Below are 20,038 nucleotides of genomic sequence, written 5' to 3'. Positions count from 1 at the left end.
GTACTGGCCCCTGTGGGACTTGACATCTTTCCGCAGGGCCTGCAAGACAGCACTGTTCCGCCTGGCCTTTGGTTTGGACTCAGTCTGACCCTTATGTCTCCTTCCCCTTATGGTTTTGATTTATGGGCTACTATTAAAATGAGGCTGCATTTTAAATTATATTTTAAATTTTTTTTTTGTTTTTTGTTTTATTGTAATTTTACCGGTGTTAGCCGCCCTGAGCCCAGCTCTGGCCGGGGAGGGTGGGATATTATTATTATTATTATTATTATTATTATTATTATTATTATTTATTCTATTGCTAATTTTTTTTAAAAAAAATTGGTTTATTGCTGTTTTTGTTGTTGTTGTTTGTTTGCCTTTTTATATGTAAGCCATTTTGAGCAACTCCTTTGGTGGAGCATAAATTTTGAAAACAAACAAACTTGCTATACACTGCTAAACCCTTTGGAATTCAAATGTGATTTACCACACATGCATCCAACTGCTCCCAGGTTAAAAGTGGTACTGCCAGTACAGACAAGTATGGTATTTTTTTGACTTAGGAGAGATGCTGCATGAAAGTCTATGAGTCTGGAACTACAGCAAGGGAAAGCAGTAAATAATGGCAGTATCTTCTACAGAGGACACCAAGGCATGCAATGAAGAAGAAAAAGGAGTCAGCGGTCTCTCTCTTGTATACACAATCCAGGAGTCCAATGCATTTATCCTCCTAGAACTTCAGGTTGATTGTTTTGCATACTCAAACAGATGTTTTTATAAGGCTACTGAGCGTAATCCAAATGTTGTGTGAGCAGACTTCTGGTCACACAATGGGATTCCATCTTCCTGCGTTTCCCTGTGCAGCCAAAATTTGCTCCCAAGTCACCTACCCACCCACCTTCCAGAGCAGATTTTGAGAGTGTGCAAGGGCCTGCAGGGAGGTCAAGTCCTCTTGCATAAGCGGAAGTCTGTTTTGCTTGTGCATGGGCAGCACTAGATACCGTGCCCATTACCAACTATCAGATCTGATTTCCTGTTGGCTTCTTTGGATTCATGCCCTTTTACTAGGGTGAAATATCTCTCCTGATACAATCTTCTTGGTGAAATGGGGCCTATCAGAGGACATGACTGCTCGACTGTATTTGCTCTAAAGGTGAAGGGACCCCTGACCATTAGGCCCAGTCGTGGACGACTATGGGGTTGTGGCGCTCATCCTGCTTTATTGGCCGAGGGAGCCGGTGTACAGCTTCCGGGTCATGTGGCATGACTAAGCCGCTTCTGGCAAACCAGAGCAATGCACGGAAATGCCATTTACCTTCCCACCAGAGCGGTACCTATTTATCTACTTGCACTGTGTGCTTTCGAACTGCTAGGTTGGCAGCAGCAGGGACCGAGCAACGGGAGCTCACCCCGTCATGGGGATTCGAACCACCGACCTTCTGATCAGCAAGCTCTAGGCTCTGTGGTTTAACCCACAGCGCCACCCGCATCCCTGTATTTGCTCTAGCCAGATATTTAAAAACACACACAAACATAACTACATCACTATGCATTCTATAGGTGGTCCATCCGGATAGTGAATATTCTGTGGCAAGAGGGTAGAAGGCAAGCTTGGCTGTATTACTGTTTCAGATTCCTGAGTACTACCAAGTCTCGAACTCCCATGTCCAATTCTAACACACTAGTAATTACACCATCCAGGCCAAGCATCCTATTGCTTCCTCCCAATTCTTTACTAATCTATGGGACTAATTCACAATGACTATTAGCATGGGGAGGGTGCAAGACTACTTTGAATCCACACTTCAAAGTTAACTGATTGTCATATGACAGCTAAAAGTCACATTCAAACCCTCTCAGTTACTGAAGTTATTAGCTGAAATTCCCCACAGGTTTCCAGTTTCAGCAGGCTATACACTTGATGTATTCCCATCTTTAAAAAAATGTAAGTTCAGACATTACAAAAGTTTCTTTTGGAGACTTCCTTAAGTACTGTGGCAGGAGGAGGGGAAAGAGAGAGATAAGTGTTCTGTCACACCGCAATTCCTTCTCTTCATTTTACAGCCTTATCCCATTCCACGGAAGGGAGTGGCAAAGCTAGCCTGACTACTGGGAGACGGAGCTAGCATTTGCTCTCTCTTTATTCAGTTGTCGGAGATGTTTGCTAGAGAGGAAGAGGGAACCAAAAATAAGGCCAAAAGCATAGCACATGCAGACACACACACACACACACACACACACACACACACAGAGAGAGAGAGAGAGAGAGAGAGAGAGAAGGTGCTTTGTGTTTGTTTTCCAAATGATGCAGTTAAGTGCAGAAAGCCTTGTACCTGGCTGTGATGTTAACAATTGGTAAACTTGGTTCCAGGACATTAGAGACGTTAACAGGCAGTATTCAGCTACATTTCACTCAGAGCAGATGTACTGAAATTAATTGTCCTAACTTAAGTCATGTTCATTGATTTCAATGGATTTACTCCAGGTAAAACTTTGTTGAGTACCGCCCAACATCTTCAGAGCAAAATGCAACGAACAGGGTAAGAATTACCTGTTCCCCAGAAACTACACTTGTAAGTCCTATGCTCTTCAAAAGAAGAAGAAGAAGCAATTTGCTGACGACTACTACTACTATTATTATTATTATTTACAAGCTGGGATTATGCTTTCTAAGTGGACAAATGTCTGCTAACATTTTTAAGGTGTTGCATCCCGTGAAGTGAAGCAGTAGTCATGGTGCTAGTCAGGAAATGCCACTTACTTTGAGATTCTGAAGAGAAGCCAACTCCACAGCCTTCTGAGCCAGGGTTAGCAAATTGGCTTCCTGAGAAACACGCCGTCTCCTCCGCGTGCTCTGGATGACGCCGCCTCTGACCCCACCAAAGTCGTTGGCTCTCTGGCCGAGGCCCTCCGTGGCACCCACCGGCTTTTCTGCCTGCCTGGCGTTCTCATACACGCCCGCTTTCTCCGCTTCGGGCTGGGCGCCAGCTGGCATCTCCCCATGCTCCAGCTCCGCTCTGCCAGGTTGCAAATAGATCTCCTTGTTGTGACTGAACGCTTCGGGCTGGTGTCGAAACTGGACTTCTGGGTGCTGCTGCGGTTGCCAGTGATGGGGCAACACACCGCCAGAATACTCCTCAGCTGGCTTGGATGCCAAAGCTTCCTCTGCCGAAGACGCTGGCAGGACACCTTCCTTGGAAAGCCTCCGTGATCTCCTTGGGAGAGGGATCTGGGCCTGGGGAAGGACAGTCTGTGGATTTGGCTCCGTCAGCGCCTTCAGCAGCTCCTGGTTCCGCTCGGTAACCGGGTGGAACTGATGGGAAACCATATGATGCTGAGGAGGCTGGGGTGGCCCTGCCCCATGAGGCTGTGTGACAGATGCAGGTTGCTGCATGCCAAAGCCTTGCACAGCCGCCTGCTGCTGCTGCTGCTGATGGTGCTGCTGCTGCTGCTGCTGCTGCGGCGGATAAAAGTTTTCAAACAGCTGCAACTGTGGAAGAGCTTGTTGCTTCTGCTGGGTGGTAAAGGCTGGGCTGGAAGTAGGAGGAGCTTGCTGAAAGACATGCAACAGTTCAGGGAGACCCTGCTTCTGGCCCTGGTGGCCAAAGGCAAGCTGGAAAGGTTGCAACGGGTGGGTCTGATTCTGCTGCTGCTGCTGCTGTTGTTGCTGCTGCTGCTTCTGCATTTGCTGAAAAGAATTAATCTGGGCTTGCTGCCTGACCAGGGCTTGCTGTTCTAACTGGGCTTTATGAGACATCATCTGTTGCACAGCATCTCCATACAAGTCCAGGTGAGACACCACCACACCTTTCTCCCGGTTCCTCTTCAGGGGATCTTGGTGGCTGAAGAAACCTGGGATGTTGGCATTGGGGTGACCCCCTTTCTGGGCACCCCCATAAACCATCCCGTGATTCCAGCCTCCCGGTTGAGGCTGCCAGCTGGCATCGCTGCGCTCTGTTAACCGGTTCCCCACCAGAGAGTTCTGCCACTTGGCAGCAGCCAGCTGCTGGGGGATCATCCTCGCATCGCCTCTATCCTGATAAAGAGAGTTCAGCAAAGCAGCATTGCCGTGGACGCCCCCGTATACACCTGGCTTGGAAAGCTCCATGCCCTGGGAAGAAGGCACATTCCCCCCATGGTTGAAGTACTGCCCTTCTTTAAGCAACAGCTGCTGCTGCTGCTGCTGCTGCTGCTGCTGTTGTTGTTGCTGCTGCTGCTGCTGCTGCTGCTGCTGAACTTCTTCCTCGTTGAAAAAGGCAATCCGCTTCCCAGTCCTCTTGCTTGAAGACTTTGGATGGGCCTGCAGACTCATGGTTCAGTCTATCCTCCCAAGGATAAGGAAGAGACAAGATATCTCAGATTAACAGCCAACCCATTGCTAGTGCTTGTGCACAAAGGAGAGGGTAAGTATAAAGACAGCAAAAAAGAAATTCTCCTCTCTTCAAGTCTAGTCCGTGCAGAGATGTAAGAGGCAAGTTTCAGCCCTCTTTCTATTCGGCAGCCCGCTTAGCTTCGGCGCCTGGAAAAGAAAAGAAATAAGCAGAAAATTAAACACCTGCAACTCAGGTCAAGGATAGCCAGTTATCTCAACACTGTTGCGTGAAGCTTTCAAAAACTCAGCCAGTCGATCTATCCCCATCAGGGACTTGGAGCCACATTCCCCTTCTTCAAGGGGACTCCAAATCCAAAGCGGACAAGAAGGCAGGACCAGATCTAGAAGTGCTTCCACAAGACAAGGCAATGCCCCTCTGGCCCAAGGATGTGGGACTGCCAACCTCAGACTTGGAGCACTCCACTGCAGAAGCTCCAGTGAGACCAGAGTGCCTGGTTTTGCTGCTCCTGCCTTTAGTTTTCATTGCAAATTAACTTGTGTATGTTGTAGTTTGTTTAGTTTTAGATTATTAATTCTTGGTTTTAAATGTATATGTGTTTTCCCCCAGGACATTTGGGTGAAGGGCAGATTATAAATGGCCATAATAAAAGCAAATTGTGCTGTATTATTAAAACTGCGGTCCCTGGGTTGGGGCCTTGCTTGCCTCTTTGATAATCTAACCCTGGCCTCAATCCCCATTGTTGGAAAAAATAAAAATAGTGTGCAAATCTAAGTGCAGATATATCTGGCTGTTCTGCAGTTCTTTTGTAGACCAGCTGATTTGAGCTCATGGACTAGGAGTCTACAGTTCACGATATGAACACTCTGCAATCCTTCCACTCGCCTAAGGTGGAGGAGCATCATTTTTTTAAAAAATTGTTTAGAAGTCTGACAAATCAACGTACCAAATAAGTGTTCCATAGCGTATCTTAAGCCTGTTCCCATATACTGTAAGCCAGGCACCATCAATCCTGCCCAAATGAAATTACCCTGTTTGAAACTAGAGACAAATGTTTGCTTTGTAGAAAGAAGCACTAGATGCATTCCGTGCCTCTTCTGCAAGCAGAATGTTCTCTTCTCCAGTGACTCAGTAGAGTGCATTGTCGCATTACACAGATAGCCCAACTTCATTTGCTGGCTACTACTAGCAATGAACCTTTCTTGACCCGTACTTAAATAGCATGGTTCAGTTTGCCAAGGCATGTCTAGGTCTGGTATGACCAGAGAACCAGAGGCGAGCTTAACAAGGGATGCTTTTAAAAAGAAAATGTAATAATTGATCTAAATAATATCTTGGGTAGAGACTAAGGTTAAGTATAAATAACTCACCACACAGAAACACTATATAAACGTACAGTACGATAAATATCAGGAGGTTACCAAGGAGCCTTTTTCAGAGCCTGCACAGATGTAGGGGTTTTTTGCACCAAAATCTCCTAGCTCCCAATTAAGATCCTACTTCAGGATGTGATGGAGTGTTCTGCTCCTCCCTCCTGCAACAAACGCTACTGTGCACCCACTGGCAGTTCTTCTGTTCCAAAACAGACCGCCTTGAGCATTGTCAGGCAAATGAGTTTGCAAGGAAGGTTGCTCTAGTCTTACAATCTGCAACGCTAAAGCAGCAGCAGAGTCCCCTGAACATAAAGGAAGGCACTAACAGGTTGGTTCCAGAGCGTCCCTTCAGCAAATGGAAGGACTGCTTCAATCTGTAGAAGGGACTGAGATCGAAAAGAGGATGGAGAAGGAGGTAATTTCCACCATATTCTCCTTCTTCCTGCATGCCCATTGCCCCACCAACTGCTCTGGAGGGTCACCCAAGCAGCTGCAGCAACTTTTCATATGGCACAGGGTGGGAGTGGGGGGAAGAGTTCCAGGAATCTGCAAAGATCACCTCCTCCCTTTCCTTCCAGCAGACGCCTCCCAACAAGGTCAAACAGATTCCTCACTGGCCTTGCAGACAACTTCATTGTCCAGAAAGTGGGAGAAGCAACAAGAGGAACAGCCATTTTAGATCTGGTCCTAACCAATGTTGATGACCTGGTTAGTGGGGTAGAAGTGGAAGGATCATTAGGCGCGAGTGATCATGCTCTTCTGAAGTTTACTATACAGCGGAAAGGAGCAGCCAAGCATACTAGGACTCAATTTCTTGACTTTAAGAAAGCCGACTTCTTAAAACTTAGGGAAGTGCTGGGTGAGATCCCATGGACAGTAATACTAAAAGGAAAGGGAGTTCATGATGGCTGGGAGTTTGTTAAGAGGGAGATAGTAAAAGCACAACTTCAGGCAATACCAATGAGACGGAAACATGGAAGGTGCCTAAAGAAGCCAGGGTGGCTATCTAAAGAACTTTTAACTGAGTTAAGATTAAAAAAGGATGTGTACAAAAAATGGAAAAGGGGGGAAACCACCAAAGAGGAATTCAAACAAATAGCCAGCACGTGTAGACACAAAGTCAGAAAAGCTAAAGCACAGAATGAACTCAGGCTTGCTAGAGAGGTTAAAAGCAACAAAAAAGGCTTTTATGGGTATGTTCGTAGCAAAAGGAAGAACAAAGAAACCGTGGGGTCACTCAGAGGAGAAGATGGTGAAATGCAAACAGGGGACACAGAAAGGGCTGAACTCCTCAATGCCTTCTTTGCCTCAGTCTTCTCCGATAAAGAAAACAATGCCCGACCTGAAGAATTTGGAGCAAATGATTCAGCAGAGGAAACACAGCCCAGAATAACTAAGGAGATAGTACAAGAATACTTGGCTAGTTTAGATGTATTCAAGTCTCCAGGGCCAGATGAACTGCATCCAAGAGTATTAAAAGAACTGGCAGATGTGATCTCAGAACCACTGGGAGTCATCTTTGAGAATTCCTGGAGAACAGGTGAAGTCCCGGCAGACTGGAGGAGGGCAAATGTTGTCCCTATTTTCAAAAAGGGGAAAAGAGAGGACCCAAATAATTACCGCCCAGTCAGTCTGACATCAATACCAGGGAAGATTCTGGAGCAGATCATTAAGCAAACAGTCTCTGAGCACCTAGAAAGGAATGCTGTGATCACCAAGAGTCAGCATGGATTTCTGAAAAATAAGTCATGTCAGACTAACCTGATCTCGTTTTTTGACAGAATTACAAGCCTGGTAGATGAAGGGAACGCAGTGGATGTAGCCTACCTTGATTTCAGCAAGGCATTTGACAAGGTGCCCCATGATATTCTTGTAAAGAAGCTGGTAAATTGCGGTCTTGACTATGCTACCACTCAGTGGATTTGTAACTGGCTGACTGACCGAACCCAAAGGGTGCTCATCAATGGTTCCTCTTCATCCTGGAGAAGAGTGACTAGTGGGGTGCCACAGGGTTCTGTCTTGGGCCCGGTCTTATTCAACATCTTTATCCACGACTTGGATGATGGACTCAAGGGCATCCTGATCAAATTTGCAGATGACACCAAACTGGGAGGGGTGGCTAACACCCCAGAGGACAGGATCACACTTCAAAATGACCTTAACAGATTAGAGAACTGGGCCAAAACAAACAAGATGAATTTTAACAGGGAGAAATGTAAAGTATTGCACTTGGGCAAAAAAAATGAGAGGCACAAATACAAGATGGGTGACACCTGGCTTGAAAGCAGTACATGTGAAAAGGATCTAGGAGTCTTGGTTGACCACAAACTTGACATGAGCCAACAGTGTGACGCAACAGCTAAAAAAGCCAATGCAATTCTGGGCTGCATCAATAGGAGTATAGCATCTAGATCAAGGGAAGTAATAGTGCCACTGTATTCTGCTCTGGTCAGACCTCACCTGGAGTACTGTGTCCAGTTCTGGGCACCACAGTTCAAGAAGGACACTGACAAACTGGAACGTGTCCAGAGGAGAGCAACCAAAATGGTCAAAGGCCTGGAAACGATGCCTTATGAGGAATGGCTAAGGGAGCTGGGCATGTTTAGCCTGGAGAAGAGGAGGTTAAGGGGTGATATGATAGCCATGTTCAAATATATAAAAGGATGTCACATAGAGGAGGGAGAAAGGTTGTTTTCTGCTGCTCCAGAGAAGTGGACACGGAGCAATGGTTCCAAACTACAAGAAAGAAGATTCCACCTAAACATTAGGAAGAACTTCCTGACAGTAAGAGCTGTTTGACAGTGGAATTTGCTGCCAAGGAATGTGGTGGAGTCTCCTTCTTTGGAGGTCTTTAAGCAGAGGCTTGACAACCATATGTCAGGAGTGCTGATGGTGTTTCCTGCTTGGCAGGGGGTTGGACTCGATGGCCCTTGTGGTCTCTTCCAACTCTATGATTCTATGATAACAAGGGGGGCTCAACTCGCAGGGATTCTGAATCCAACCCAGCATGCTTTACACACAAGGGCTGATGAGATATCCAGCTGACAGATATCCAGTGAATGATCCACTGCTATGAACTATGTCTCTGAGAGCAGAAGATGATGCAGCCAGAAGCTTCTGCAGGGATGGTCAAACTGCACTTGGGAACAGAGCTCTCTAGAAAGCAAGGCCACATCTGCTCACTTTTTTTCAAAGGGGCTTTCATAGAAATTCGATGCTGTCATTTCTGCTCAGGAATTTCCCAGTTTAACTGCTTCCCATTCCACGGGAAGCTGCTTAAAAGCATCCTATATTTTCTTAAGTAACCTTTCAGCATCGAGCAATATACAGTAAATAGGAGGAAGGTGAAGGAAAGTACCTAAGTGCAGACAGAAAAAAGGATCAGTTCCTTTATTTGCTCCCCAAAATATCACAACCAGAAATGCCAAACAGAGTTTTGTCACAGACACAGTTTGCCGTACCCTCAAACCACCGAAAAACTCAAGTGCCAACTGCAGCGTACAAAAACTGTTGTAAAATTGGGCAAAGATATAATGAAACAATATTCACAATTTTAAAAGTTTAAAAAAAGCTCTCTGATGGATTGTGATGTTACAAAGTCAAGGCAATTAAAAAGAGCGTGATGAATCATACCAGGAAGCTTACCAGCTAAGACACAAGAATACTAAATACCATTGCTAGATAACATAAACAAGCAGCTTGCTTCATAAAGAACAGAGAAAATAGGGATAGAAAAATTATTTTCTGTGGGATAGCAATACATTCTGGTGCCAGGTGGGTTTGACTTCCAAAGACTGATAATAAAGCAGAGGTATTAGTCAATCAGCTATTTCCCGCCTTATGAATTGTCTCCACTCTCATAGCAATAACTGACACTTAGCCAAACATCTTGCACGCACATTAAGATTAATTAAGATTAAAGCCAACCCTAGTCACCAATGACTTGTCACCAATTAACAACCTGGATTTTAACATTATTTCCAACACCTGCAGGGCCACATGAGGAAACGGAAATATCACCCTTCCCTTTTCTGCAGTACAAGTGAAGTAACATATAAAAAGTATCCCTATCTGAAGGCAAATAAAATAACTGGTTGCGCAGAGAGGAGACTAGATAATGCTCTTGGAAAAGCTGAAATCAACATTAGCTAGGAAACCACCTGAGAACATAGTAATGATTCAGAATTCTACACCTAACACATCTCAATACAGAACTCATAGTTGACATCAGCTCCTCCAATAATACATCCTGAGGATTCGGAGAGACACAGAAACTACTGGGAAACAATGCAAATGTCAGTATCTGGCACACAACTGCAATGTCAGTATCTGGCATTTATTATGTGGCAAAAGTTTATCGTACTGCAATTTGTTTTATCTGATCAGCAGATCCCCAATGTGGACTGTTGGCTGACTTGTATTTATCTGCACTTGCAAATACGTCAGCAGAAGTTATTTGTCCATATATATTTTCAGGAGTTCACCTAGCCACACACACGTAGCCATTTGTGTGCATCAGTGGAGAGTAAGAACCATTAGCCCTTCACCCCGACTTCCCTGCCTGGTTAACTGGCTGGTGTGGAGAGTCTTGCTCCTCAAAAGTGTGTATTTGCTTAGTGTGTATTCACAGGCCTGCATTCAACTCCACCAGCGCCTCTCTGCACAATTAATTTACTTTTACGTATTTGAAAAATAATGTGCATTTCTGTCTTAAACTCCTGTTGGCAGAGCCTTGTCAAAGACGTAAGTAAAGGTAAAGGTACCCCTGCCCGTACGGGCCAGTCTTGACAGACTCTGGGGTTGTGCGCCCATCTCACTTAAGAGGCCAGGGGCCAGCGCTGTCCGGAGACACTTCGGGGTCACGTGGCCAGCGTGACATCGCTGCTCTGGCCAGAGCCAGAGCCAGAGCCGCACACGGAAACGCCGTTTACCTTCCCGCTGGTAAGCGGTCCCTATTTATCTACTTGCACCCGGAGGTGCTTTCGAACTGCTAGGTTGGCAGGCGCTGGGACCGAGCAGCAGGAGCGCACCCCGCCGCAGGGATTCGAACCGCCCGACCTTTCGATCGGCAAGCCCTAGGCGCTGAGGCTTTAACCCACAGCGCCACCTGCGTCCCTTGTCAAAGACGTAAGACAGCTTAAAAGGTAGAGATGTGAAGAAGGGAAAGTAGCATGCAAATAGGGTTGTTAAAAAGAAGGGGGGATGTGGCAAGCACTGGGGGGGGGGGCTGTTCTGCAACTTTTACCTTCTAGGCCGACTCTACTTCCTTGCATGTGGATCATGGGCCTGCATTTTACTGACTCATTTCCTCATCCATTCACGCTTACTGTTCTCTCTCCCTCCCTCTCCACACCGGCTGCCAGCAGTGGAATCCTGCAATCCAGCATTACAGAGCCAGGGCGTTCCTTCAACAAGTATAAAATGCTCTCAGCTCATTTTTCCACTCCCCTCCAGACAGCACAAAAATATCTCCGGGAGAGAAACGGGATCCCGAGAGATGGAAAAAATTCTGCTTTTAAAAATGCAACTGATACACAACCTACTTATGTTTATGAAACCCTAGCAGGAGAAAGAACCACAAGAGAACAATTCTTCTTTTACAGGACTTAAAACAAATGCCACTGGGACTCATGTAAGAGGCCTGCGAAAGGTTCTATCCTTCCGTACATGCCCCTTTCACTTCTTGCTTTTCGTGGCGTTGCTAAAAGCAGTAAACAAGGCTGCATGTGACGCTGGAGCAGAAAGCAACATGCTGGCAATAACTGATTGCAAAACAAAGCAGGAGTTTGATTTCTCAGAAGAGTGGCAAGCCAACCCCGCAGTATCATAGAAAAATTAGGCATAATCATTAGTCATCTGCAAACTCATCTTCTGTTTCCTCCACCAAGTATATTGACCTCAGACTCTGCACTCCATTAATTCCCTCACTTGAACATTTCAATACAAAATCCATCCTCCTTGCAGTGACCTGGAATTACTCCCCCCCCCCCCGCCCCCTAGGGCAAGCAATGGAATATGTTTTGGTGCTTCATGTTCTCCTCTCCTGTCCTCAGGAGACAGCTTTGTTTTTTATGATGACAGAATTCAGTTTCTTAGAATTACAGCTTTGGCCAAACCAGAAACTTTGTGGTCAATCATCCAGCCTTAAAGCTTAGCCAAGTCTCCTAGAAATCAGTCTTCCATTTTCATTTAGCCTCTACTAAGGACTCAGTTATCCTCTTTGAAGTCTGGGCAACTCCTGATGACATCACTGCCATCATTAGACCAAGTTATTATTTTTTTTAAAGTATTTAACACAAGAGTCATGATGTTGTCAAAAGAGTAAGCAATCTTAGGTCAGCCAATGATATCATACATTACTGAAATGCTCACTCTCTCCCTGAGGTACTTTAAGTTTCATATAAAATTTTTTTGCAAGATTTGTGAGTGGAGTGGGGATACCAGGGGTGAAGGTTCGTTTGTGTACACACAATTACACTCATACGCAAGCCAGAACAACAGTTTGGGTCATATAAGAAAACGTTAAGGAAATTGGTTGGGAAAATATATTCTGGGAGGGGTGGAATCCTTTCTTTCCTCCAAGTAGCCAGAATGATAGCATTCATTTTGTTCCTCAAATAAATAGGTTGAGCATTATGGATGGAGGACAATTTATTAATCTCAAGAGGTAGCAACTCATGTTAATGTGATTGCCTCCTTTGGACATAAAGGACTAATAAGAGTTCATGTGGGTCAGGAGTGTTTTACTTTGGATCAAAGTTCAATTCATGCTCTGTGCTCAATGCCCGCACTTGCATGTCGCACTAAACCAGTTTAGTATGACCTGAATGAGCGGCAATGAGCCTTGGGCTCACCCACTCCTTCCTACTCGCTTACTCCTCCTCCCACATTGTCAAGGAATAATTCAGAAGATAACACTTTTGAAGAAGCACATATTGCTATTCCTTCCAGACATGGAACTGTGGTTAATCTTTTCTATGGTTAGTTTAAACAAGCCAGCTTCAGTAACTTTAGTCTGAAGTTGGCTTGTTTGAAGCCAATCATAGTCCAGGCAACACAACAAACTGTGGTTAAACACAACTGTAAGCTTTTGATCATCCCCTTGCAAAAGAGGAGAAAGAAAGTGGGGAGCGTGGGAGACCAGGGCTCACTGTGACTCATTCATATCTTTGCAAACTGTGAAGGCCTTAAAGAAATTATTGTTTCCCCAGTTGTAAAATAGATTCCACCAATCTACAGAACTCTGATATCTCATCAACTGTGTCCTCATATCTGCACATTAAAAATAATACTTTTGTAAGTGTGTTCCAAATTTCCAGTCCAACTTGATGCCTTCATTCTGGTTCATATAAAAAATAATAATAATTTTAATTTGTGCTGCCATGTTTTCAGCCTTTTCAAAAATGGAGGGTTTTTTTTAAAGAACACTTTGCACTATGGCACCGGAGCAACAGATGTTCAAAGCAAAAAATCCCCCTAGGGTTGCGCAAGTCCTTCAGAAGTAAATCAAAACCAGCTCTTTGGAAACAAACTTTTATAACTAATCTACAAAGAACAAATTACTTCTTGCCCACATTATTTTTAAAAAAATTGGTAGAAAATGATATCTGCCTCATTTTAGGCCAAGGAAATTGTGGCATCTCTCCAAGGTAGTTCCCTGGGTGACAACCCCCCCCCCCAACCAAAAACCTAGTATAAGAGCTTCAAAAGCACAAACCAAAGGGTTCCTGATGCAACATCTTTTTAGAAAATACAGTAAAATTTAAACAGGAACGTAAAAAAAATAATGTGACCACCATCTCTAAACATCTTTAGAAGTTCAATGAGCTACTGTAACATAGCCACAGACAGCCAAGTGGATGCAAATGCTGGATCAGACAGGATAGATCTGGCTTCAAATAATTCACGAAGCTCACCAGGTCACCCTATACAACCATCTTCCTAACATACCTCTTAAATTTGCTGTATACTCTTCTGATTGTCTTATTCCTGACTGTTGTTTTATGGCCTGGACTGTGGTATCTCATGCTGTGGATAGTGCTTTAATTGGCTGGCTGAATATTTTATGGACTGTTCTCAGAGTGGAGGGAAGGAATTTGATGGTTTGATGGTTGTTGCATTGTTGACATTTTTTAATTTTTGCAAACTGCCTCAGACAGGCATTGCCCAGAAAGACAGCCTAGAAATATTTTACACAGATAAAAATAAATACACCATCCTTAGCTCCTTGGAAGAAGGGTAGGATTACAACATATTAAATAAAAGAATGAGCTGCAAATCAGGAAGTTCCTGGTTCACCTCTCATCAGATATGTACTGGGTGGAATTAGGCAAGCCACTGCCACCCAACCTTAATCTGTCATATCGGGAAAATCCTGACCTGCCTCAATGGGTTGCTGTTAAGGATTTATTGAGATACATGCAGATGAATTGCTTTCCTACAGAGTTCAATGGGCTTAGTCACAAGAAAAACTGTAGTCCTGTACACAAGCTAGCCAGTTTTTGCAACTGTGATCATGAACCACATGGCAAGAACAAAGTGCTCCTCACCTGACACAACTGCTGTGACCTGAAGGAGCTTCTCTCACACAAGTTTATTTGTTCCCTCAGGTCACCTGGGCAGGCACTGCTACATGCCCTACCTACCAAAACACAAAGTGAAGTCTTTTCAGAAGTGGCCCCTATGGTGTGAAATAGTCTCTGCAATAAGCCCACCAGACACCTTCATTTCCAGTCTTCAGCTTAGACCTCTGCCTGAGTAGCTTATTTACTTGTGGCTTGCTGCTATATTATTATTATTATTATTATTATTTTAAAGCATACCCCACTTTCCCCCACACCTGGGTCTAAAAGCGGTTCACAAACAAGCAAGAATTCAATATACAAAACTTCAAACATTTATTAAAATATACAAGAACAAAACATTTACGATGTATAGGCCTCCTGAAATAAAGCCACTTTAAGCTGCCATCTGAAACTTAGCCTGCCTGATTTCCTAATTTTCATCAGAATCTGTGTGAGAAGTTGACAATTTCAACAGCATTCCCTTCACATTAATTGCCTTGTACAATACTTCTTTAAAGATCTTTAAAAGATTGTTCTGAAAAATTAACTATTCCTCTTCCTTTCAAATATCACTTTCTATTTAGCCGGCATATCTGTTCTACTTCAAATGCCAAGTTCATGACCTCACATCTAGTAACATTAAACTCCCATTTGCCTACCCATCTGTTGAGAGCCTCGTGCACGAGTTCTGCCTTCTACTCAATGGCATCTGCTATCTCACTTATATCTGGAATCACAAGCAGGCACATAGTTATGCAGACCTTTGCAGTGCAATTCTAGGCACATTTCCATAGTGTTCAACTGAGCTAACTCACAGGAAACTGAACTGCACTGCAGCCCTTAAACCGGGTTCTTTGCTAAGGAACAGGGCCTCTTCCTTTAAGAACACTTTATCAAAAGCAGTGTGCTAGATTAAGGCTGCAATCCTGTATCCACTTATCTGGAGCAAGACCCTTTAAAACTCAACGTGGCTTAATTCTGGGTGGACGCAGACAGGAACGTGCTGCAAGTATCATGCATTGCTGCTCCATCTATCTCAACACTTTGACGCTGAATAAAACTCTCTAGGCAAGATCACAGGAGACTGTCTCTGTTTTCAGCTCTCCCCGTCCCCAAAAGACTGTGGTAGCATCTGAAATAGCATCTGAAATCAGTCGAGCAGGTAAAGGGTCACTCACTTACTTGTGGCCTAGTAAGAACCACTGCCAGGCAGCATTCATGAGCTAGAGAAGCGTCTGCTTTTGATTTTCAGAGCAACGATGTGCCCTAAACAGTATGCGCGGTTAGGGAGGATAATAAAAAGTAATCCCTGGGATAATAACCTTTGTGACTTATTTACAAGACTGTAATAAAATTCACATGCAGCTATTAGTTTTGCCTTCAAGTTCCGTTTTGTTTTTGTTTGTTAGATAATCTACATCAGGATTTGGTTAAAATACCTGTACCGCTTTAACCTGAGCAATGTTGCTCTATCGACCATTCCAATGAATGGATTCTTCCCAGGAGGTTGTCTTCTCCCAAGAGATTCCACTCTTTTGACTTCCAGTTTTAGAGACCACTCTCTTTTATCTGTTTCCTCTTCAAGAAGCTAGTGCCTTTACATCCAATCCCTTTTCCTACACCTGCTTAGGCAGCTGGCTATTTCCAGATCACTTCCACCAACTTTTCTGGGCCTTAAAAACTATTCTAAGATCCGTTTTAGCTTCAGTATGTTGTTTTAAATTCAAGGTTCACACAGCAATGCCAGCAGCCCACAGTGCCACGTTCACACATCAACAATAAGCCAGACTTATTGTGAATGAGAAGCATGCTCCCCAATGACTCTTGCTTTGTTGCTTCCCCGGGAAGAGCTGGATAAACAAACCAGAAAGCTGCAATTAAGCTGGACTTCCTGTTACATGTGCAAGTTACAATCACTTGTCAGTCTTGAACCATGTCTCATCGTTGGCTTGCAGATTATGGCTTGCTACAGAGCAACAAACTACAAACCCCAGTTTGGACAAAATGGTTGGTTTATCCCAGTTGTACCAGGGGAGGAGCAAAGCAAGAGTGATGGGGCAGAGCATTCATAGTAAAGCACATTAAGACCAAAAACCTGGCTTCTTGTTGTATCTGACCAGTACCGGGTATATTGCTGGATAGGGGCCATAGTTTGTCAGGCAAGTACAGTCATACCTTGGTTGTCAGTCAGTATAGCATGAAACTCTTAATTTCAGGGTCATGGTTTCAAGCGCCACATTGGGCAAAACATTCTTGCATTGCAGGTGGTTGGACTAGATTACCCTTGTGGTCCTTTCAAACTCTACAACTCTACAATTCTATGATAACCCTGGCATGTCTAGTTCAAACGATTTCAGAAATCAGGAATAAGCAAGATCTCTGCCTCAGGGACTCTGAAGAACTGCTGCCAAACAGTATACAGATGGTTCAATAATGGCCTGATCAAGGACAAGGCAGATTCATGTACTAGCAGGTTCAAAAGTTGGAAGAAAAAACCCCCACAGTTACTAATAGTTAAGAATTTAGGTGCAGTCCTGCTGGATCAGACCAAAAACCAATCTAGCCCAGCACCCTGGACTAACCAGAAGCCTGTGGAAGATCTGCAGGCAAGACAACAGATCAACAACCTGCCTCCATTGTTATTCCACAGAAAGTGGTATTCAAAGGTATGGCACCTCTGATCCTGGAGGTATAACAAAGCCATCGTGCCCAGAAGCCATGGATAGACACATTTATTTGGTGGCGGGGAGATAAATCTAATTTTCTTTTAAAGCCATCTAAGTTGATGGTCATCACTACATTATGCGGCATTTCATTGTTTTAACTATGCATTGTGATAAACTAGTATTTCTTTTTCTCAATCCTGAACCTTCCACCATTTGGCTTTATTGGATGGCCCTGGGTTCCAGAATTATGTTGAGAGGCAGTACAAAAAAAAGCAGCACTTTCCTGAGTCTGGGATCTGCATATAATCTGAAGGCACATGAGGCTACCACCTTCCTGAAGCTAAGCAGTTCAGGGCCTGATTTGTGTCTGGATGGGTAACTCCTTGAAAAGCACATGTGTACAGCCTTGGGTTCCATGATGTCAGAAAGGTGGGCTATAAAATATAAGAAAATGAAATAAACGGAACAAATAACAAACACACACAGTTATGTACACCTCTTTATAGATAATTATCTCATATTTATATGCACTATAAGGCATCCTGATCAAATTTGCAGATGACACCAAACTGGGAGGGGTGGCTAACACCCCAGAGGACAGGATCACACTTCAAAACGACCTTGACAGATTAGAGAACTGGGCCAAAACAAACAAGATGAATTTTAATAGGGAGAAATGTAAAGTATTGCACTTGGGCAAAAAAAATGAGAGGCACAAATACAAGATGGGTGACACCTGGCTTGAGAGCAGTACATGTGAAAGGGATCTAGGAGTCTTGGTTGACCACAAACTTGACATGAGCCAACAGTGTGACGCGGCAGCTAAAAAAGCCAATGCAATTCTGGGCTGCATCAATAGGAGTATAGCATCTAGATCAAGGGAAGTAATAGTGCCACTGTATTCTGCTCTGGTCAGACCTAGAAGGACACTGACAAAGTGGAATGCGTCCAGAGGAGGGCAACCAAAATGGTCAAAGGCCTGGAAACGATGCCTTATGAGGAACGGCTAAGGGAGCTGGGCATGTTTAGCCTGGAGAAGAGGAGGTTAAGGGGTGATATGATAGCCATGTTCAAATATATAAAAGGATGTCACATAGAGGAGGGAGAAAGGTTGTTTTCTGCTGCTCCAGAGAAGCGGACACGGAGCAATGGTTCCAAACTACAAGAAAAAAGATTCCACCTAAACATTAGGAAGAACTTCCTGACAGTAAGAGCTGTTCAACAGTGGAATTTGCTGCCGAGGAGTGTGGTGGAGTCTCCTTCTTTGGAGGTCTTTAAGCAGAGGCTTGACAACCATATATGTCAGGAGTGCTCTGATGGTGTTTCCTGCTCGGCAGGGGGTTGGACTCGATGGCCCTTGTGGTCTCTTCCAACTCTATGATTCTATGATTCTATGATTCTATGCACTAACATTTCCCATATTGTAGGGTTGCCATAGGTCTGGAATTTCCTGGACACAGCCAGGAAACACTGTTCAGATTTTGCTGAATTTCCTTAAAAATAGCTTTACAATTGTTTTTTGAGGTTTTGAAAAAAAAAGCAGCTCGGTAACTTTTGTGTCTGGATTTTCACTTTTTGAAATATGGCAACCCTACCATACTGTATAAGGGACGCAGGTGGCGCTGTGGGTTAAAGCCTCAGCGCCTAGGGCTTGCCGATCGAAAGGTTGGCGGTTCGAATCCCTGCGGCGGGGTGCGCTCCCGCTGCTCGGTCCCAGCGCCTGCCAACCTAGCAGTTCGAAAGCACCTCCGGGTGCAAGTAGATAAATAGGGACCGCTTACCAGCGGGAAGGTAAACGGCGTTTCCGAGTGCGGCTCTGGCTCTGGCTCTGGCCAGAGCAGCGATGTCACGCTGGCCACGTGACCCGGAAGTGTCTCCGGACAGCGCTGGCCCCTGGCCTCTTAAGTGAGATGGGCGCACAACCCCAGTGTCTGTCAAGACTGGCCCGTACGGGCAGGGGTACCTTTACCTTTACCTTTACCATACTGTATATCTTTCTCAAAGTACCCTTATTTAATGCACAATGTGGGAGCTTGCTATGTGGAGTCAGTTTTTCTATCTGCCCTAAGGTACCACCCAAGCCTTGAAAAATAACGAAGAAAAATGGATCCCTTGTCTTGGCTATTTATTTTTTGCCTAGATCATTCTGTTATCTGCCTGATCAACCAAGATCCATAGGTGCCAAAGAGGAAATGCAGCACCCTAATCTGAACTACTCATTCAAGGTACTACAAGAAAAATACAGTTTAAGAAAAATATTGTGGCCTGATCTAAAGATCTGAAGAACTGAGACAGAAACCAATAAAAGATTCTTATGGAGTACCCCACAAGCTCCCATTTAACTATGAAAGCATTTCTACAGGTGGCACCATGTAAAAGGCATCTACCTGAACTTCTAAGCCAAATTGTAGGGGAAATAAAAAAAAGTCAAGTTCACCTATGTCTGAATATGCTGCATATTTTACCTTCTAGCTTCCTTCTTGTCTCAAACATAACTAATTTAGCAGCATAAAACCTATCGGTGTGATCTAGATTTGGTACGTGGCGTTAACAAAATGGCCTTAGGAAAGGTCAGACGCAAGGAGGTTGCCATCCTTGTCTTGTTGAGGTTCATGAACACCATGAAGCTGCCATCGATAGCGACAGATACTGCTGAGAGCCAGGCAAGCCAGTTAAGGTAAGCAGTGCTCACGCATGTATGGTTTAATTATAACTTGGCCAAAATCAGTGCATACCCCTCTCGTCTCTAAAGCCAGCCTCCAGCCACATGGTCACATCAACCCAATTAATGAAAATCACCCAAATCAAGCTTTGTGAATAGCAGGCACAATTAACATTCCTGCAGGCTGCCTTGCAAACCAGCCTTTTCCCTCCCACTCACCACCCACTGCTCCCTGAAGTGGGAAATGACAGCAGAACAGCCCTCCTACACACTGGTGGTTTGAGTGAGGAATAAAAACTGCCTTCTGTGTGGCAAGAGTCCCCCAAAGAAAAAATCCAGCATTTCTGCAGAAAAGGGGTAGGGGAACCAAACAGGAAGAGGAGAGAGGGGAAAGAAGAAATAATATTTAATCACGAAGGAGGAAAGAAAATGGTTTCTAAAGAGAGAGTGATAAGCAGTT

General features: G+C 44.4%; 1 protein-coding gene across 2 annotated transcripts in view; it reads right to left on the bottom strand.

The window, feature by feature from the left end:
- MIDEAS (mitotic deacetylase associated SANT domain protein) overlaps window positions 1–20,038 on the bottom strand; it is an 84,999-nt gene that overhangs the window by 26,988 nt on the left and 37,973 nt on the right. For both annotated transcript variants that reach the window (XM_079989902.1, XM_079989901.1), the window contains exon 2: window positions 2,744–4,501. In XM_079989902.1, the coding sequence (XP_079846028.1) occupies window positions 2,744–4,294 (1,551 nt within the window). In that variant the 5' untranslated portion in view covers window positions 4,295–4,501. The remainder of the gene's footprint in view (window positions 1–2,743; window positions 4,502–20,038) is intronic.

Source organism: Podarcis cretensis, assembly GCF_951804945.1.
Source record: "Podarcis cretensis genome assembly, chromosome: 1".
NCBI classification, from domain to species: Eukaryota; Metazoa; Chordata; class Lepidosauria; order Squamata; family Lacertidae; genus Podarcis; species Podarcis cretensis.
This window is presented reverse-complemented; position numbering and strand designations above follow the sequence as displayed.